The sequence below is a fragment of the Pseudonaja textilis genome, chromosome 17 (genome assembly GCF_049901715.1).
Source record: "Pseudonaja textilis isolate UNSWEBS1 chromosome 17, rPseTex1.2, whole genome shotgun sequence".
In the NCBI taxonomy this organism is placed as follows: domain Eukaryota; kingdom Metazoa; phylum Chordata; class Lepidosauria; order Squamata; family Elapidae; genus Pseudonaja; species Pseudonaja textilis.
The window spans coordinates 8,452,606-8,464,546 of record NC_142006.1 but is presented as its reverse complement, the minus strand read 5'-3'; the positions used below and the strand labels follow the sequence as shown (position 1 = coordinate 8,464,546).

Genomic DNA, 11,941 nt, shown 5'->3' with positions numbered 1-11,941 from the left:
TTTTCAATTTAAATCTAAGCAGCACAGAAAACAGCAGCCCTTCATCCCCACCAAATTCAGTGCCCACATGCCATTAAAACCCCACCGCCAGAATCCTCATCCTTGCAAGCCCTTCCCAGGCGGTTTTCTCCCCAGAGAAACACATATATTGAAGACTTTTTTGGACACAACTTTCAAAGCAGAAACATCAACACTTCTCAACCAGGGAGGTGTCACATTCTCTTTATTCGTAACCCTCTACCCCAAATTATCTGGTCCAAAAGCCCCCTTCTGAGAAACTATCTTTTCTTTTGAGATATTGTGTCTTTTCTCCTCTTCCAAGAAATAGTCTTTCCCCCCTTTTCTTCGCGGAAATGGTGTCTTTTCTCTCTTCTTCCAGGAAATCGTTTTTTTCCCCCTTTTTCCAAGAAATTGTCCTTTTTTCTCCCTTTTTCCAGGAAATTATCTTTTTTCCTCTGCTTTCGATCCTGTATTTAAAAGGGCTTCAATAAAGTTGCAGTCCTGGGGGACAATTTGTCTCCACTTTTTTTTTGGGGGTCTCTTTTCTTTTCCTTCCTTTTTCTTTCCTTCCTTTCTTCCACCCGCTAGCGCACGAAGTTTTTGGGGAAGAGCCTGAAAAGCTTCCCCTCCTGGCTGCTCTCGAAGCCGTACTTCTCCAGGGCGTCGGGGTCGAAGACGCCTTCCTTGACGTCCTTCTCGATGAGAGGCGCGGCGGTCCGCTGGAAGAGAGCGCGGGCGGTCAGGGGCGGCTCGCTGCCGGCGGGCGCCCGGTAGGAGACGTACGCCTTCAACCTGAAGCCCCTCAGGTCCGGCACCATCAGCACCGGCACCTGGTCCTTCACCAGGAGGAACTTGCGGCTCGACGTGATGCAGCCGAAGACTTTGCAGCCGCGGCTCTTGAAGAAGGTCCGCGGGCCCCGCTTGCTCGTCCAGGCCGACATTCGGTCAGCGCCGCGGAACAGGCCCCGCGTCACCTCGCCCAGGAGACCCATGGCGAACTAGGACGGGCGCTCGGGCTCCCACCGCTGCAACATCGCCGCTTCCGATTAGATCGTCCACCTCTGCAACATCGCCGCTGGCTATTGGACCGTCTAGGCGCTCTACCAATTCGCCTCGGCCGTGCTCACGTCCCCGTCGGATAGGGAGACATTTTAACCAATCGGATGCAAGGAGACGGGATTGGGCCAGTGGCCACGCCCACTGGGGGGGAATGTGTCTCCTGATTGGAGTTTGACTCGGGATTCCTCCTGCTCGGCGGGAGGGGGGGAGGAGGAGCCCGTGACTGTAGAACTACGAAAAAGTGAAGAGAGACGCAGCTGCTGAGAAAGGAGATTTTATTTGTGAATTTATAATCCGACTTTTTATTATCAATTATATTTCTATTCCTCCTTTATTGTTTCTTATAGCCCCTTCATAGTCCTCAGCCACCTTCATATGGTGCCCTCCAGAGGGACTTCAACAACCGGGCTGCTTCTGGGTGGGACAATCCTAATCGTACTTAAAATATTCCACAGTGGGTGGGGCAGCACAACAACCCTGCGAGGTCGACCAGCTTTGGAAACTGAAAATTTCAACACTGGACGTTTTCAAGAAGAAATTGGACAACCATTGGTCCCCAATGGCACCGAGTTTCCTGCCTGAGCAGGGGGTTGGACTAGAAGACCTCCAAGGTCCCTTCCAACTCTGTTAAGCTATTTCTATTATTATTATTATTTCTATTTTCTTTATTACATATTGTATTCTCATGTATTTATTGTATTCTGTTATGTATTTTGTATTCTATGTATTCTATTCTCTTATGTATAATTATTCTATTCTATATTATGGATCGTATTGTATTGTGTTATGTATTTTGTACTCTTATATATTGTATTCTATTCTCTTATGTATTGTATTCTATACTCTTATGTCCTATATTGTATTCTATTATGTATTGGGTTGTACTATTGTATTGTATTGTATTCTCTTCTCTTTTATTCTATTCTTTTGTCTTCTATTCTATTCTATTATATATTGGGTTGCATTCTATTGTCATGTGTTGTATTCTATTATCTTTTGTATTGTATTCTATTATGTATTGTATTGTATTCTAATATGTATTGGGTTGCTTTCTATTGTTATGTGTTGTGTTGTATTCTCTTTTGTGTTTTATTGTTTTATGTATTGGGTTGCATTTTATTGTTACGTGCTGTATTCTATTGTGTTGCCTTATGCACTGGATTGGACAGTGATTGTATTCTACTCTCTCCTACATTGTACTGTTTGAGTGTTGTACGCTCCGCTCTCTTCTTCCAGAGTTTGGGAAGGTGGCTGGAGGAGTCTTGGAGTGACCTCCCGGCCCTCCACTTTCTGCCGTGTCCCCCGAGAGCCTCCTCCAGGGCGGGATTCGCCTTCCTCTGCCATTCCGTTTCTCCTCCGGGCTTGGACTACCGCACCCATCCCGGCCGGGGAGGATGGGAGTGGCGCAGCCACACCTGGCTAAAACCTGGCTCCTTCCTCCCCCCCCCCGCGGGCATCCGTAACGGCCGGAAGTGACGCTATTGGGCGGGGTGGGGTGGGGTGGGAAGTCCTCGCCCCGCCCTCCCGCCCGCCCCCAAGAATGACCCCTGACCTCTGGCGGCGCCCTCCGCCGGGCAGCCGTTAGAAGCGCCGCTGCGGCCGCCGCCGCTGCCCCCCCCTCCCTCCGTCCCGGCCATGGAGGCCACGGCAGCCTCGCCCTCCGAGCCCCAGGTAGGGTCGCCTCTCCCCACAAGCCCTGGGACGCCTGGACTACAACTCCCAGCACCCCCAGCCGGGGGGAGAGAGGGGGGTATAATGGGGTCCACCAGGAAGGCTGGGTTGAGGGGGGAGTTCTTCCAAAGGGCTGGGACTACAACTCCCAGCGTCCCCAGCCCTGAGGTGGAGGGTCTTTGTGCTCAGAATGGGAGATAGGGTCCCCCTGCCTGAGCAGGGGGGCGGGGTTGGACTAGAAGACCTCTATAGGGTCCCTGCTTTCGTCGGACTTTTGTTCTTCTGTCGTTCCAGTCTTGTTGGGGGGAAACGCCAGACAGTTTGGGCCAGGGGGAAAATTGGGGTAAAAACCATCCATCCCAATTCCGGCCAACATGGTTTAATGTCGGGGTACCCTCTTCACACGTTTCCATCCTGGTTATCTCCCTCGGATTATGAATGGTTTCAGATGTGCCCTTGCTCTTTTGAAGTTTGGAAGTTGTGGGTGGTGGGAAATGGGGGGAAAAAAACACCCAATGGGACTACAACGCCCAGCATCCTCAGCTGGGCTGCAGACTGGGTGCGCAGCAGGTTCCTCCCAACAGAGAAGACTCGGTTGGGGAGGGGGAGCGCTTCCAAAAGTTATAGGGCAACTACAACTCCCAACGTTCCCAGCTCTGGGCTGGAGAGGAGTGGGCTGGACTAGAAGACCTCCGGGGTCCCTTCCAACTCTCCTCTTCCGTATTTTGTAATTTCAGTCTTGTTGGACGTGCCAGGCAGGGTGAGAAAGGGGCAACTGGGATTAAATCAATCCATCCCGGTTCCAGCAAACAGGGTTTAATGCCAGAGTCACCCTTCACACGTTTCTATCCTGGTTATAACTCTCGGATTATGAATGATTTTATATTTGGTGGGTTTTTTTTTACCCCAACCTGTATTTTCATGGCTGTATTGGTCTTTTAAAAGTGACCTTTTTTGTTGTTGTTGTTGTTGAAGTTGTGTGGTCTGGAACTGTAAATAAAATGGGGGGAAACGATGGAACTACAACTCCTAAGATTCCCAGCCGGAGTGGCGTCCAGTCAGTTTCAGTCATGTTGGTTATGCGCTGTTGAACCATTCAATCCTGGTTCCAACAAACATGGTTAATGTCAGAGTCTCCCTTCGCACATTCCCATCCTCCCCATTTTAACTTGCATTTGACTGCATTTATTTGTCACGGAGGGAAAAATAATATCGGTTAGTGCTTGACTTACGACCACAATTGGAGCCCCAAAATTATGCCGCTAAGTCAGAAATTTGTTCTGCCCCATTTTACGATTTTTCTTGCCACATTTGTGAAGCGGCCATCATAAATATGAACCAGTTGCCAAGCATCTTAGTTGCAGGGACCCCACAACAGTCGTTAAGTGTGAAAAATGGTCGTAAGTCACTGTAACGTCGACAGGCCACTAAACAAGCTGTTGTAAGTCGAGGACTAACTGTACAACTCCGTCCTTATTTGTACGAAAAGCATTCCCGTTTCTTCCACTGGTGGGTCAATTATTACGCACACACCCGCAAGCAAATACTTTTCCTTCTGTTTTGCCAATTTATTATGTCTTTTGTTTCCACATGGAATAAATATGTACTGTATTTCAGACAGAAACCTTGTGTCTAACCATTCTGGCTTGCATATTTGCTCAGATTCTAACTTGTATCTTTTAGGGGGTGGAAAACAAGAACAAAAAAGCATTTTCGTTACAATATTCTTTGGTGGATACTTCCTTGCTGTTCTTTATTCCCCGGCTGAACTTCCAAAAGTAACTTGTATGCTTTTAAATTTATTTCCATTAATTCAAAGCCCACTTTTGCCTGCGAATTCTTTGGCTCTGCCGGCTAGCTTCTCTCCTGCTCCACATTTCAGCCTAAATAGGATATAATGGCTATTATTTGCATCCCTCTCCCCTGTTGGGACCCTGGTTCCGTTAACCCTGGCTCTACAGACAGCCGACACTTCATTTATGGACTGCTCAAAGTTACAACGGCATTGAAAAACGTGACAGGGTCGTTTTTCACACTTAACGACCGTTGCGGCATTCCCCGTGGTCATATGATCTAAAATTCAGATGCTTGGCAACTGACTCACGTTTATGACAGTTGCGGTGTTCCCTGATCTGTTTTGGGGGACCTTTTGATAAGCAAAAAAGTCAAGAGGGAAGCCTGATTCACTTAACAACTTTGGTGAGAAAGGCCGTAAAATGGGGGTAAAACTCAAGCAGAAATGCTGGGCACAATTGTGGTCATACTTTATTTTATTTTCTCCTTCTGTTATCTGTCTTCTGGCGGTTTGATTTAGCGTGGAAGCTCTTTCTGGCCGACGCCCTTGTTTGAATTGTGAAAGTCTTATTCAACCCTGAAATGATAACAGTTTAAATTGAATCATGCCTCAGAACTATGATTCCGTGTGTGTGTGAGTGTGAGAGAGACAATAAACCTGAAATGTGTGTCAGTGTGTGTGTGTGCTTCCTGAGTTTCTCTTTGGAGAGAGTAATGCGCTTGTCTTGTGTATCAGTTTGTAAACAGAAAGAAAGCTTTGTTTGACCGATTTTGCCCTTGTTCAACCACTTGGACCTTAAAAACAGAACCTTCGTTGCATTATTTTTCTTTTGTTCGCCACCATTAGATGGCATTGCTTGTCCAGTCAGCTCTTTGTCCTCCTACACAACCCTTGAAAGTTAAGGGTGTGTGTTTGTCTTGCTAAGTTGCTGCCAAACCCTTGGGTGGTTCTGAAATGAGGGTGATGTTTTTTGGGATCTTTCAAATAAAGGAACTAGAGTTTTTCAGGATGCCAAGTTGGGTATTTTTGAAGACTGATTTCCCCTCTTGCTTCTGCGTAGGGCAGTCTTGGCACAGATCCATTGTCACCCAGGTACAATTTATCCGAAACGGTCCAAATTCCACTTGGAGGAAATAAACGAAAATAAAAAGAAATAAAACCCCGATGATTTATAAAGAGAAACTGCTCTTTTGGAAGTTTGGGAGATTTTTTTATTTTGGTGTGAAGATGAAACCCTCAGCAGAGAGTTTGAAGCAGAGATTAAAATAATTGACTGGAAAAACAGCTCTCAGAAATGCGCTTTAGAAGAATCGTTCGTTTGTTTTCATTTTTGAGCTTAAGTCAGTTTTCAAACGTGCTAAGTCTTCTCTAAAGCCTCTGGGGAGAAAACGTTGGTTCCCTTTCAACCTAGTTTATACCTTTGGTGTTTTTATCCTTTAGGACAGCTTCTTAACAAGCGCCGACCTACGAACCCGAGTCCTTCAGTTTGTAGAAGAGAGGATTCAGACAACTATGGTAACGTTTTGGGAACATTTAGACAGAAGCGTTTTCATTTCACATGCCTCTTCCACCTGGTTTTATATCACACCCAACTTCCCTGTCCGTGTTTCCTTCCCTTCTAACCAAAATTAGAAGATTATCATGGCTGTTATAGATGTTAAAGTGATGATGTTTGGTTAGTCACGTCCTAATTAGACCTGAAAATTGCAGTTTATTAATGTGGCCCAGGAATCTGCCCATTCTGGTGAGTCCTGACTAGTCACCAAGTCCCCAAGATTTGCCCCATCTGTAAAAGAATATGGTGGCCTCCAAAACAGCATGAGATCACATATAAATGTGATTTACGAACGCATGGATGTGAAGAGCGATTAGGCAGTGTGAATATTTCAGTTTAAATCTATTTGACTCAATGCATATCAAGAGGATATCGCGGCCTCCCTTCCAACTCTGTTAATCTGTGAGAGCGCCAAAGACCTCCATGTTTCCCTATGGTTGAAGGTGAACGTTTTCTCTCTCACTTCTGCCCGCAGTTAACCGGGATAGCCATTGGCGCAGCGGTGGCCTTGGCTCTGATTGGGATCGTTGTGTATTTTGTGTACAAGAAGGTGAAGGAATCGAGTAAGTCTGATCGCTTAGCACCAACCCGCCGTGTCTGGATCACGGAGGTGAACGGAAAGGGTTTTCTTCCTGCACGGTGGAGCCGCTGGGAGGTTGAAGAGATGGTTGCGCGAGATTTCCCAGCCTGTTGGAAATAATAAATGGGTCTCCACGAATCGAGAGCCAGTTTGGTTTGGTGGTTAAAGATACCAGGGTAGAAAGTAGGAGGTGGTGAGTTCTAGTCCCGCCTTAGGCATGAAAGACAGCTGGGTGACCCCTGACAAAGTGACTGTGGGGAAAATAGAAGGAGGGAAGTGTGTTGTATATGCTTGCCACCTTAAGTCATTTGTGAAAAATAATAAAGGCAAGATACAAACAAACAAATAAAATTGACCTAAATGAGAAGCCTAGGTAAAATAAATTAACCTACGCTTCTCTTTCGGTACCTTTGATACTATTGCCAGTTAGACTGTTTGTAGACTTTGGGAAAGTGGACCTCAAGATGATGAATCTTCCTTTGCTTTTCAGAACAATCTCAGGCACACGTGCCCCAGTACAGGTTTCGCAAGAGAGACAAAGTGATGTTCTACGGCCGTAAGATCATGCGGAAGGTAAGGGGTCCCGGAGCTGAGTGAAGGCCAGCGATGAGCTCAGTCTGAGTTCAGACATGATCATCGGTGGTTGGATCCGTGATTGCTCTAAAACTCCCCTGGGCTTCAGAGACAAGAGAATGTGTATAACTCAGACTTAATCTGTGGGGTGCAAATTTAAACTGTTCTCTGAGCTTGGTGGTTTTCTTGCAGACGTTTCTTTACCTTACTAGGTGGCATCATCAGTGCCAGAAGGGAGTGGGGTGTGAGGAGGAGGAGGAGAAGGAGGATTAGGACTATGTGGTCCCTGGTGTTCTTTTGAGCTGGGTTGTTTTCTTGCAGACGTCTCATTATCAAACTAGGTAATGACATCAGTGCTGGAAGGAAATAGAGTTTCCTGTCCTTTTATACCCTCGTCTTCTGGGCTTGGTGATGGGATGAGCCATGTCAGTAAGTCCTATAACCTGTCAGAACTGGTGTAGCATTGAGCGCACAAGGGCCAGGATGACTCGTTCAACTAATGGTAGCCCAACCCTTACCTTGGCTAGAGTTCAGCCTTTCTTCTTAGTTTATCCTGGAGGTAACATGTGAGAAAATGGGGGCGTAGGCGTCCTCTCGGTGACTAATCAGCCTTTCTACTCTCTGCTGGGTCTATTAATAGCTTTGCAAGGAACGGATGGGCCTAGAGGGTGTTTTTCTCAAAATCCTTCCAAAGGAAAAAAAAACACACAACAACAATCAGGTTTTTGGCCCGTTCAGGATTTCAGCTCTTTTGGGAAAAGCTGCGGAGGCTCTAGAAAAAGGGCAGAGAAGAGTAACAAAGAGGATTAGGGGACTGGAGGTTAAAACATGCAACGAACGGTTGCCGGAACTGGGCCTGGCCAATCTAGAGAAGAGAAGGACCAGGAGAGACAGGATAGCAGTGTTCCAATATTTGAAGGGCTGCCACAGCGAGGAGGAGGAGGTCAAGTTGTTTTCCAAAGGAAAGAAAGAAAGAAAAGAAAAGAAAAGAAAGAAAGAAAGAAAGAAGGAAGACAAGAGAGGGAAAGAAAGACAAGAGAGGGAAAGAAAGATGAGAAAGAGAAAGAAAGAAGGAAGGAAAGAAAAGAAAGAGAAAGAAAGAAAGAAAGACAGACAGACAACAGAGGGAAAGAAAGATAAGAGAGGAAGAAAAGGGAGATAGAGAGAAAGAGAGAGAGAAAGGAAGGAAGGAAGGAACTAGCCCAAGGGAAGGTTTCTTCAGAAGCTCCTAAACCTCCCTTGCTTTAATTAACTGATTAATTAACTCCCTCTCCCTTAATTGGTTCATGTGGACTAAGGATGATATTATGCTGCAATAAAGAAATGCAATCCAATTATGGAATTCATGTCGCGTGGCTGTACCCTTAATTCGTTAGCCGATATCCACCAACGTCTTAGCCAATATAGAAGCTCTTCCTTTCTTCAATTATTTTCTTCCTCTTCCTCTTTCCTCTATTCCCCACTTAAAAGGGAACTTGGGAAATAGGTGCAAAACTTGGCAGATAAAAAAGAAAAAGAATGAAAAAGAGAAAGAAAAAAAGAAAGATAGAAAGAAAGCAAAGGAAAGGAAAGGGAAAGAGATGCAGAGAGGAAGACAGAGAAAGGAAGAAGGAAGGAGAGAAGAGAGAAAGAAAAAAGAAAGACAGAGAAAGGAAGAAGGAAGGAAGAGAGAGAGAAAGAAGAAAGAAAGAAAAAAGGAAAGAAAGGGAAAGACAGAAAGGAAGAAGGAAGGAAGGGAGAGAGAGAAAGAAGAAAGAAAGGAAGAAAGAAAAGAAGAAAGAAAGAAGGTTTAACAGGTGGTCCTTGATAACTGATTGTGATGGATTTGTGACTGTAAAATCAGATGTGTCACATGACTGACCTGATTTTACAAACATTTTTTTTTCCAGCAGTGATTAAATTAACACCTTGGTCATTAAGTGAGTGGTTATAAGTTGAAGATTACTTGAATGGTTGCTCAGGGATCTGCTCCCTTTGCAGACAAATTTGAAAGCTCAGCAAGAGGTTTGCAGGGGATGGCCGCGCTTTTCAAAAACAGGCGGCCTTTGGAATTTCAGCTTTCATGTCCGTTTCATTCCCTGCGATTGTGTGCGGCATCTTTTGTTAGGGCAGTTGAGGTTCCTTGTTCATGGTTGCACGGGTGTCACTCCCTGGGCAAACCTCAGGCCTGGCACATTTTTCCCTGAATGCTTTGTCTTCCTTGCAGGTGACAACTCTGCCAAACACTCTGGTCGGCAACACAGTGCCCCGTCAGCGCATGCGAAAGAGGGCCAAGGTTTTGTCCTTGGCAAAGAGGTAAGGCTCAAAGAACAATCTTGGGATTTTGGATAAAATGTAGCATCCATAAAGTAGAGACTTTACCATGTTTCCCCCAAAATAAGACTGGGTCTTATATTAATTTTTGTTCCAAAAGACGCATTCTTTTCCAGTTAGGGCTTATTTTCAGGGAAATACAGTTCCAAATGCATCTGTCTGGCTGACAGTCTTAACTGGGGCTTATTTTCAGGGTAGGGCTTATATTATGAGCATCCTGGTCTTCTTGATCAAAATATCTCAATGGTTGCTTGCTTTCCATAAAAGAATACCCCCACTTCTCTCTCCCTGCTGGGAACCTTGACTCTATTCCATCATAACACTAGACTAAACCACAATGAAGTTAACCATGGTTATGTGATGACTCAAGGGACTGAAATGGGAGGGCTATTCGCTTTGCCCCAAATCCTTCCTATAGGTAAACATTGATTCCTATTTCCTTGGCGAGGGGCACTCAACCCAGGGAAGAAGGAATTGGCGCCAGAGATTTGCCTTAAGAAATCCTCATACGAGTCAATAAACAGATCCTCAACTTACAACCACAGAGTCCCAAATGTATGTTGTTGAGTAAGATATGGGTTAAGGGAGTTGGTCCCCTTTTGACGACTTTTCTTGCCGCTGTTGTTAAGTGAATCTGGCTTCCCCGTTGACTTTGCTTGTCGGAAGGTTGCAAAAGGAGATTGTGTGACACCTAGCTGGTTCCTTCCTAGAGGCAACAAAGCGGGTTTCTTTGGTTTTCCTTGCAGGATTCTACGCTTCAAGAAGGAATCTCCCATCCTGCAGCCCAAGGACCCACCTCCTTCCCTGCTGGAGGCTGATTTAACCGAATTTGACGTCAAGAGCTCCCACCTGCCTTCCGAAGTCCTTTACATGCTTAAAAACGTCCGGTAGGTTCGTCGACTCGGCGAGTTTGCCCGACACGGTGGAATCAAAGTCACGGTTCAGCCTCTTGTTTCGGGCTCCGCCTGGTTTTACAAATGTGGCCGCCTCGAAGCTCCGAAAGAAAAATGGCTTCTCAGGCTGACCCATCATCTGTTTCCCCAGGGTCCTCGGTCACTTCGAGAAGCCCCTTTTCCTGGAGCTGTGCAAGCACATGGTTTTCGTGCAGTTGCATGAAGGGGAATATATCTTCCGGCCGGGGCAGCTGGACAACAGCATCTACGTCGTGCAGGACGGGAAGTTGGAAGTCTGCATCCAGGAGAGCGTAAGGACTGTTCTTGGGGGAGATTTAAGAAGAACAGGCGTTGAGAAGGGAAGGTCGGGAGCTCAGGGTTGAAATGGAGGGGCCCCTGGTGCTCTCTGAGCTCAGTTGTTTTCTTGCAGATGCGTTTTTGTCAGAGTGTTTGCAGCCTTTGCTCCTGAGGCAACCCAGGAGCAAAATGCAGGACACAGTGGCTTATATACAAGACAGCTTATATACATACATAGACGTGGTAGGAAAATACTTGGCAGGCAATCGATCTTCTTTACTCTGCACGGAGAACCACAATAGAGACAGAACACAAGGAGAAGAGAAAAACGCCCTCTCATGGCCGCCTATATATAGACAGCTTCTTAAAGAGGCCACAACTCTGTGGGCCCCACCTCAGTCTTAAAGTGGCAATATCCTTGCTGACTCAACCCCATTGCTCATTGCCTCAGCATTTACAGCAGCCTTACAGCCAGGGGTGGGATCCTACCGGTTCGGTCCTGTTCTATAGAACCGGTAACTCAGAAGAGCAGCTGACTCTGAACTGGTTCGCTGGCCTCCCGCCTGCCTGGACACTAGGCTGCCCTTTAGTGGCTGCGTTTTCCTCCTCAGCTGCTTTGCGCGGCACAGCTGAGTGCCGCTCGTCAGCTGCAGAAGGTAAACGCTTGCCGGAGCCAGTAGACTACGTGCACACGAACCAGTTGTTATGCCCGCTGGGTCCCGCCTCTTCTTACAGCAGCTGGCCAGCTGTTAAATATTCATTACCGTGACACTTTTCTTTGTTCAACTTTTCCCCAGGATGGCACAGAGATGGTGGTGAAGGAAGTTTTGCCCGGGGACAGCGTACACAGCCTTCTCAGCATTCTGGACGTCATCACGGTGAGGCCCGCAGCCCATTTGGCTTTCCATGTGGCGCTCCATCCCTCTGCTTTGGTTTGAATAAGTGGGCAGGGCTTCCCGGAAGGGTTGACGGGGAAGGGGTCCAGTCAGAGAGTCTGGCTTAATCGGAGGGTTGATGCAGCCAATTCGGTTCCTAGCTTTTGCCTTGGCAAAAAAATGAGAGCCTGAAAGCTCCCTTCGAGGGCTAGGGATCCTGAGTTCAAGTCTCGCTTCGGTTTCTGGAGGAGAAAAAGACACAAAACATATTGCGGCACCCCAGGTTGTCCTTGACTTACAACGGTTTGTTTAGCAGCCTGTTCAAAGTCA

The 11,941-nt window shown here is 46.6% G+C and overlaps 2 protein-coding genes across 6 annotated transcripts in view; one reads left to right on the top strand and one right to left on the bottom strand.

Moving 5' to 3' along the window:
• Positions 1 to 206: 206 nt before the first annotated feature.
• MRPL41 (mitochondrial ribosomal protein L41) lies at positions 207 to 1,071 on the bottom strand. Its single transcript, XM_026712570.2, has one exon. It carries the CDS (start codon positions 990 to 992, stop codon positions 585 to 587), a length of 408 nt encoding a protein of 135 aa, XP_026568355.1. The 5' UTR covers positions 993 to 1,071; the 3' UTR covers positions 207 to 584.
• A 1,511-nt stretch (positions 1,072 to 2,582) lies between these two features.
• The window catches only part of PNPLA7 (patatin like domain 7, lysophospholipase), a 48,324-nt gene continuing 38,965 nt past the window's right edge, over positions 2,583 to 11,941 (top strand). For 3 of the 5 annotated variants that reach the window (XM_087914665.1, XM_087914664.1, XM_087914663.1), the window contains exons 1-8: positions 2,593 to 2,730; positions 5,966 to 6,040; positions 6,556 to 6,643; positions 7,151 to 7,233; positions 9,440 to 9,528; positions 10,293 to 10,433; positions 10,591 to 10,750; positions 11,534 to 11,614. In XM_087914665.1, coding sequence (XP_087770791.1) covers positions 2,695 to 2,730; positions 5,966 to 6,040; positions 6,556 to 6,643; positions 7,151 to 7,233; positions 9,440 to 9,528; positions 10,293 to 10,433; positions 10,591 to 10,750; positions 11,534 to 11,614 — 753 coding nt within the window. In that variant the 5' untranslated portion in view covers positions 2,593 to 2,694. Of the gene's footprint in view, positions 2,731 to 5,965; positions 6,041 to 6,555; positions 6,644 to 7,150; positions 7,234 to 7,614; positions 7,736 to 9,439; positions 9,529 to 10,292; positions 10,434 to 10,590; positions 10,751 to 11,533; positions 11,615 to 11,941 lie in introns of those variants that run through there. The other 2 variants (XM_087914662.1, XM_087914666.1) reach the window with 2 other exon arrangements.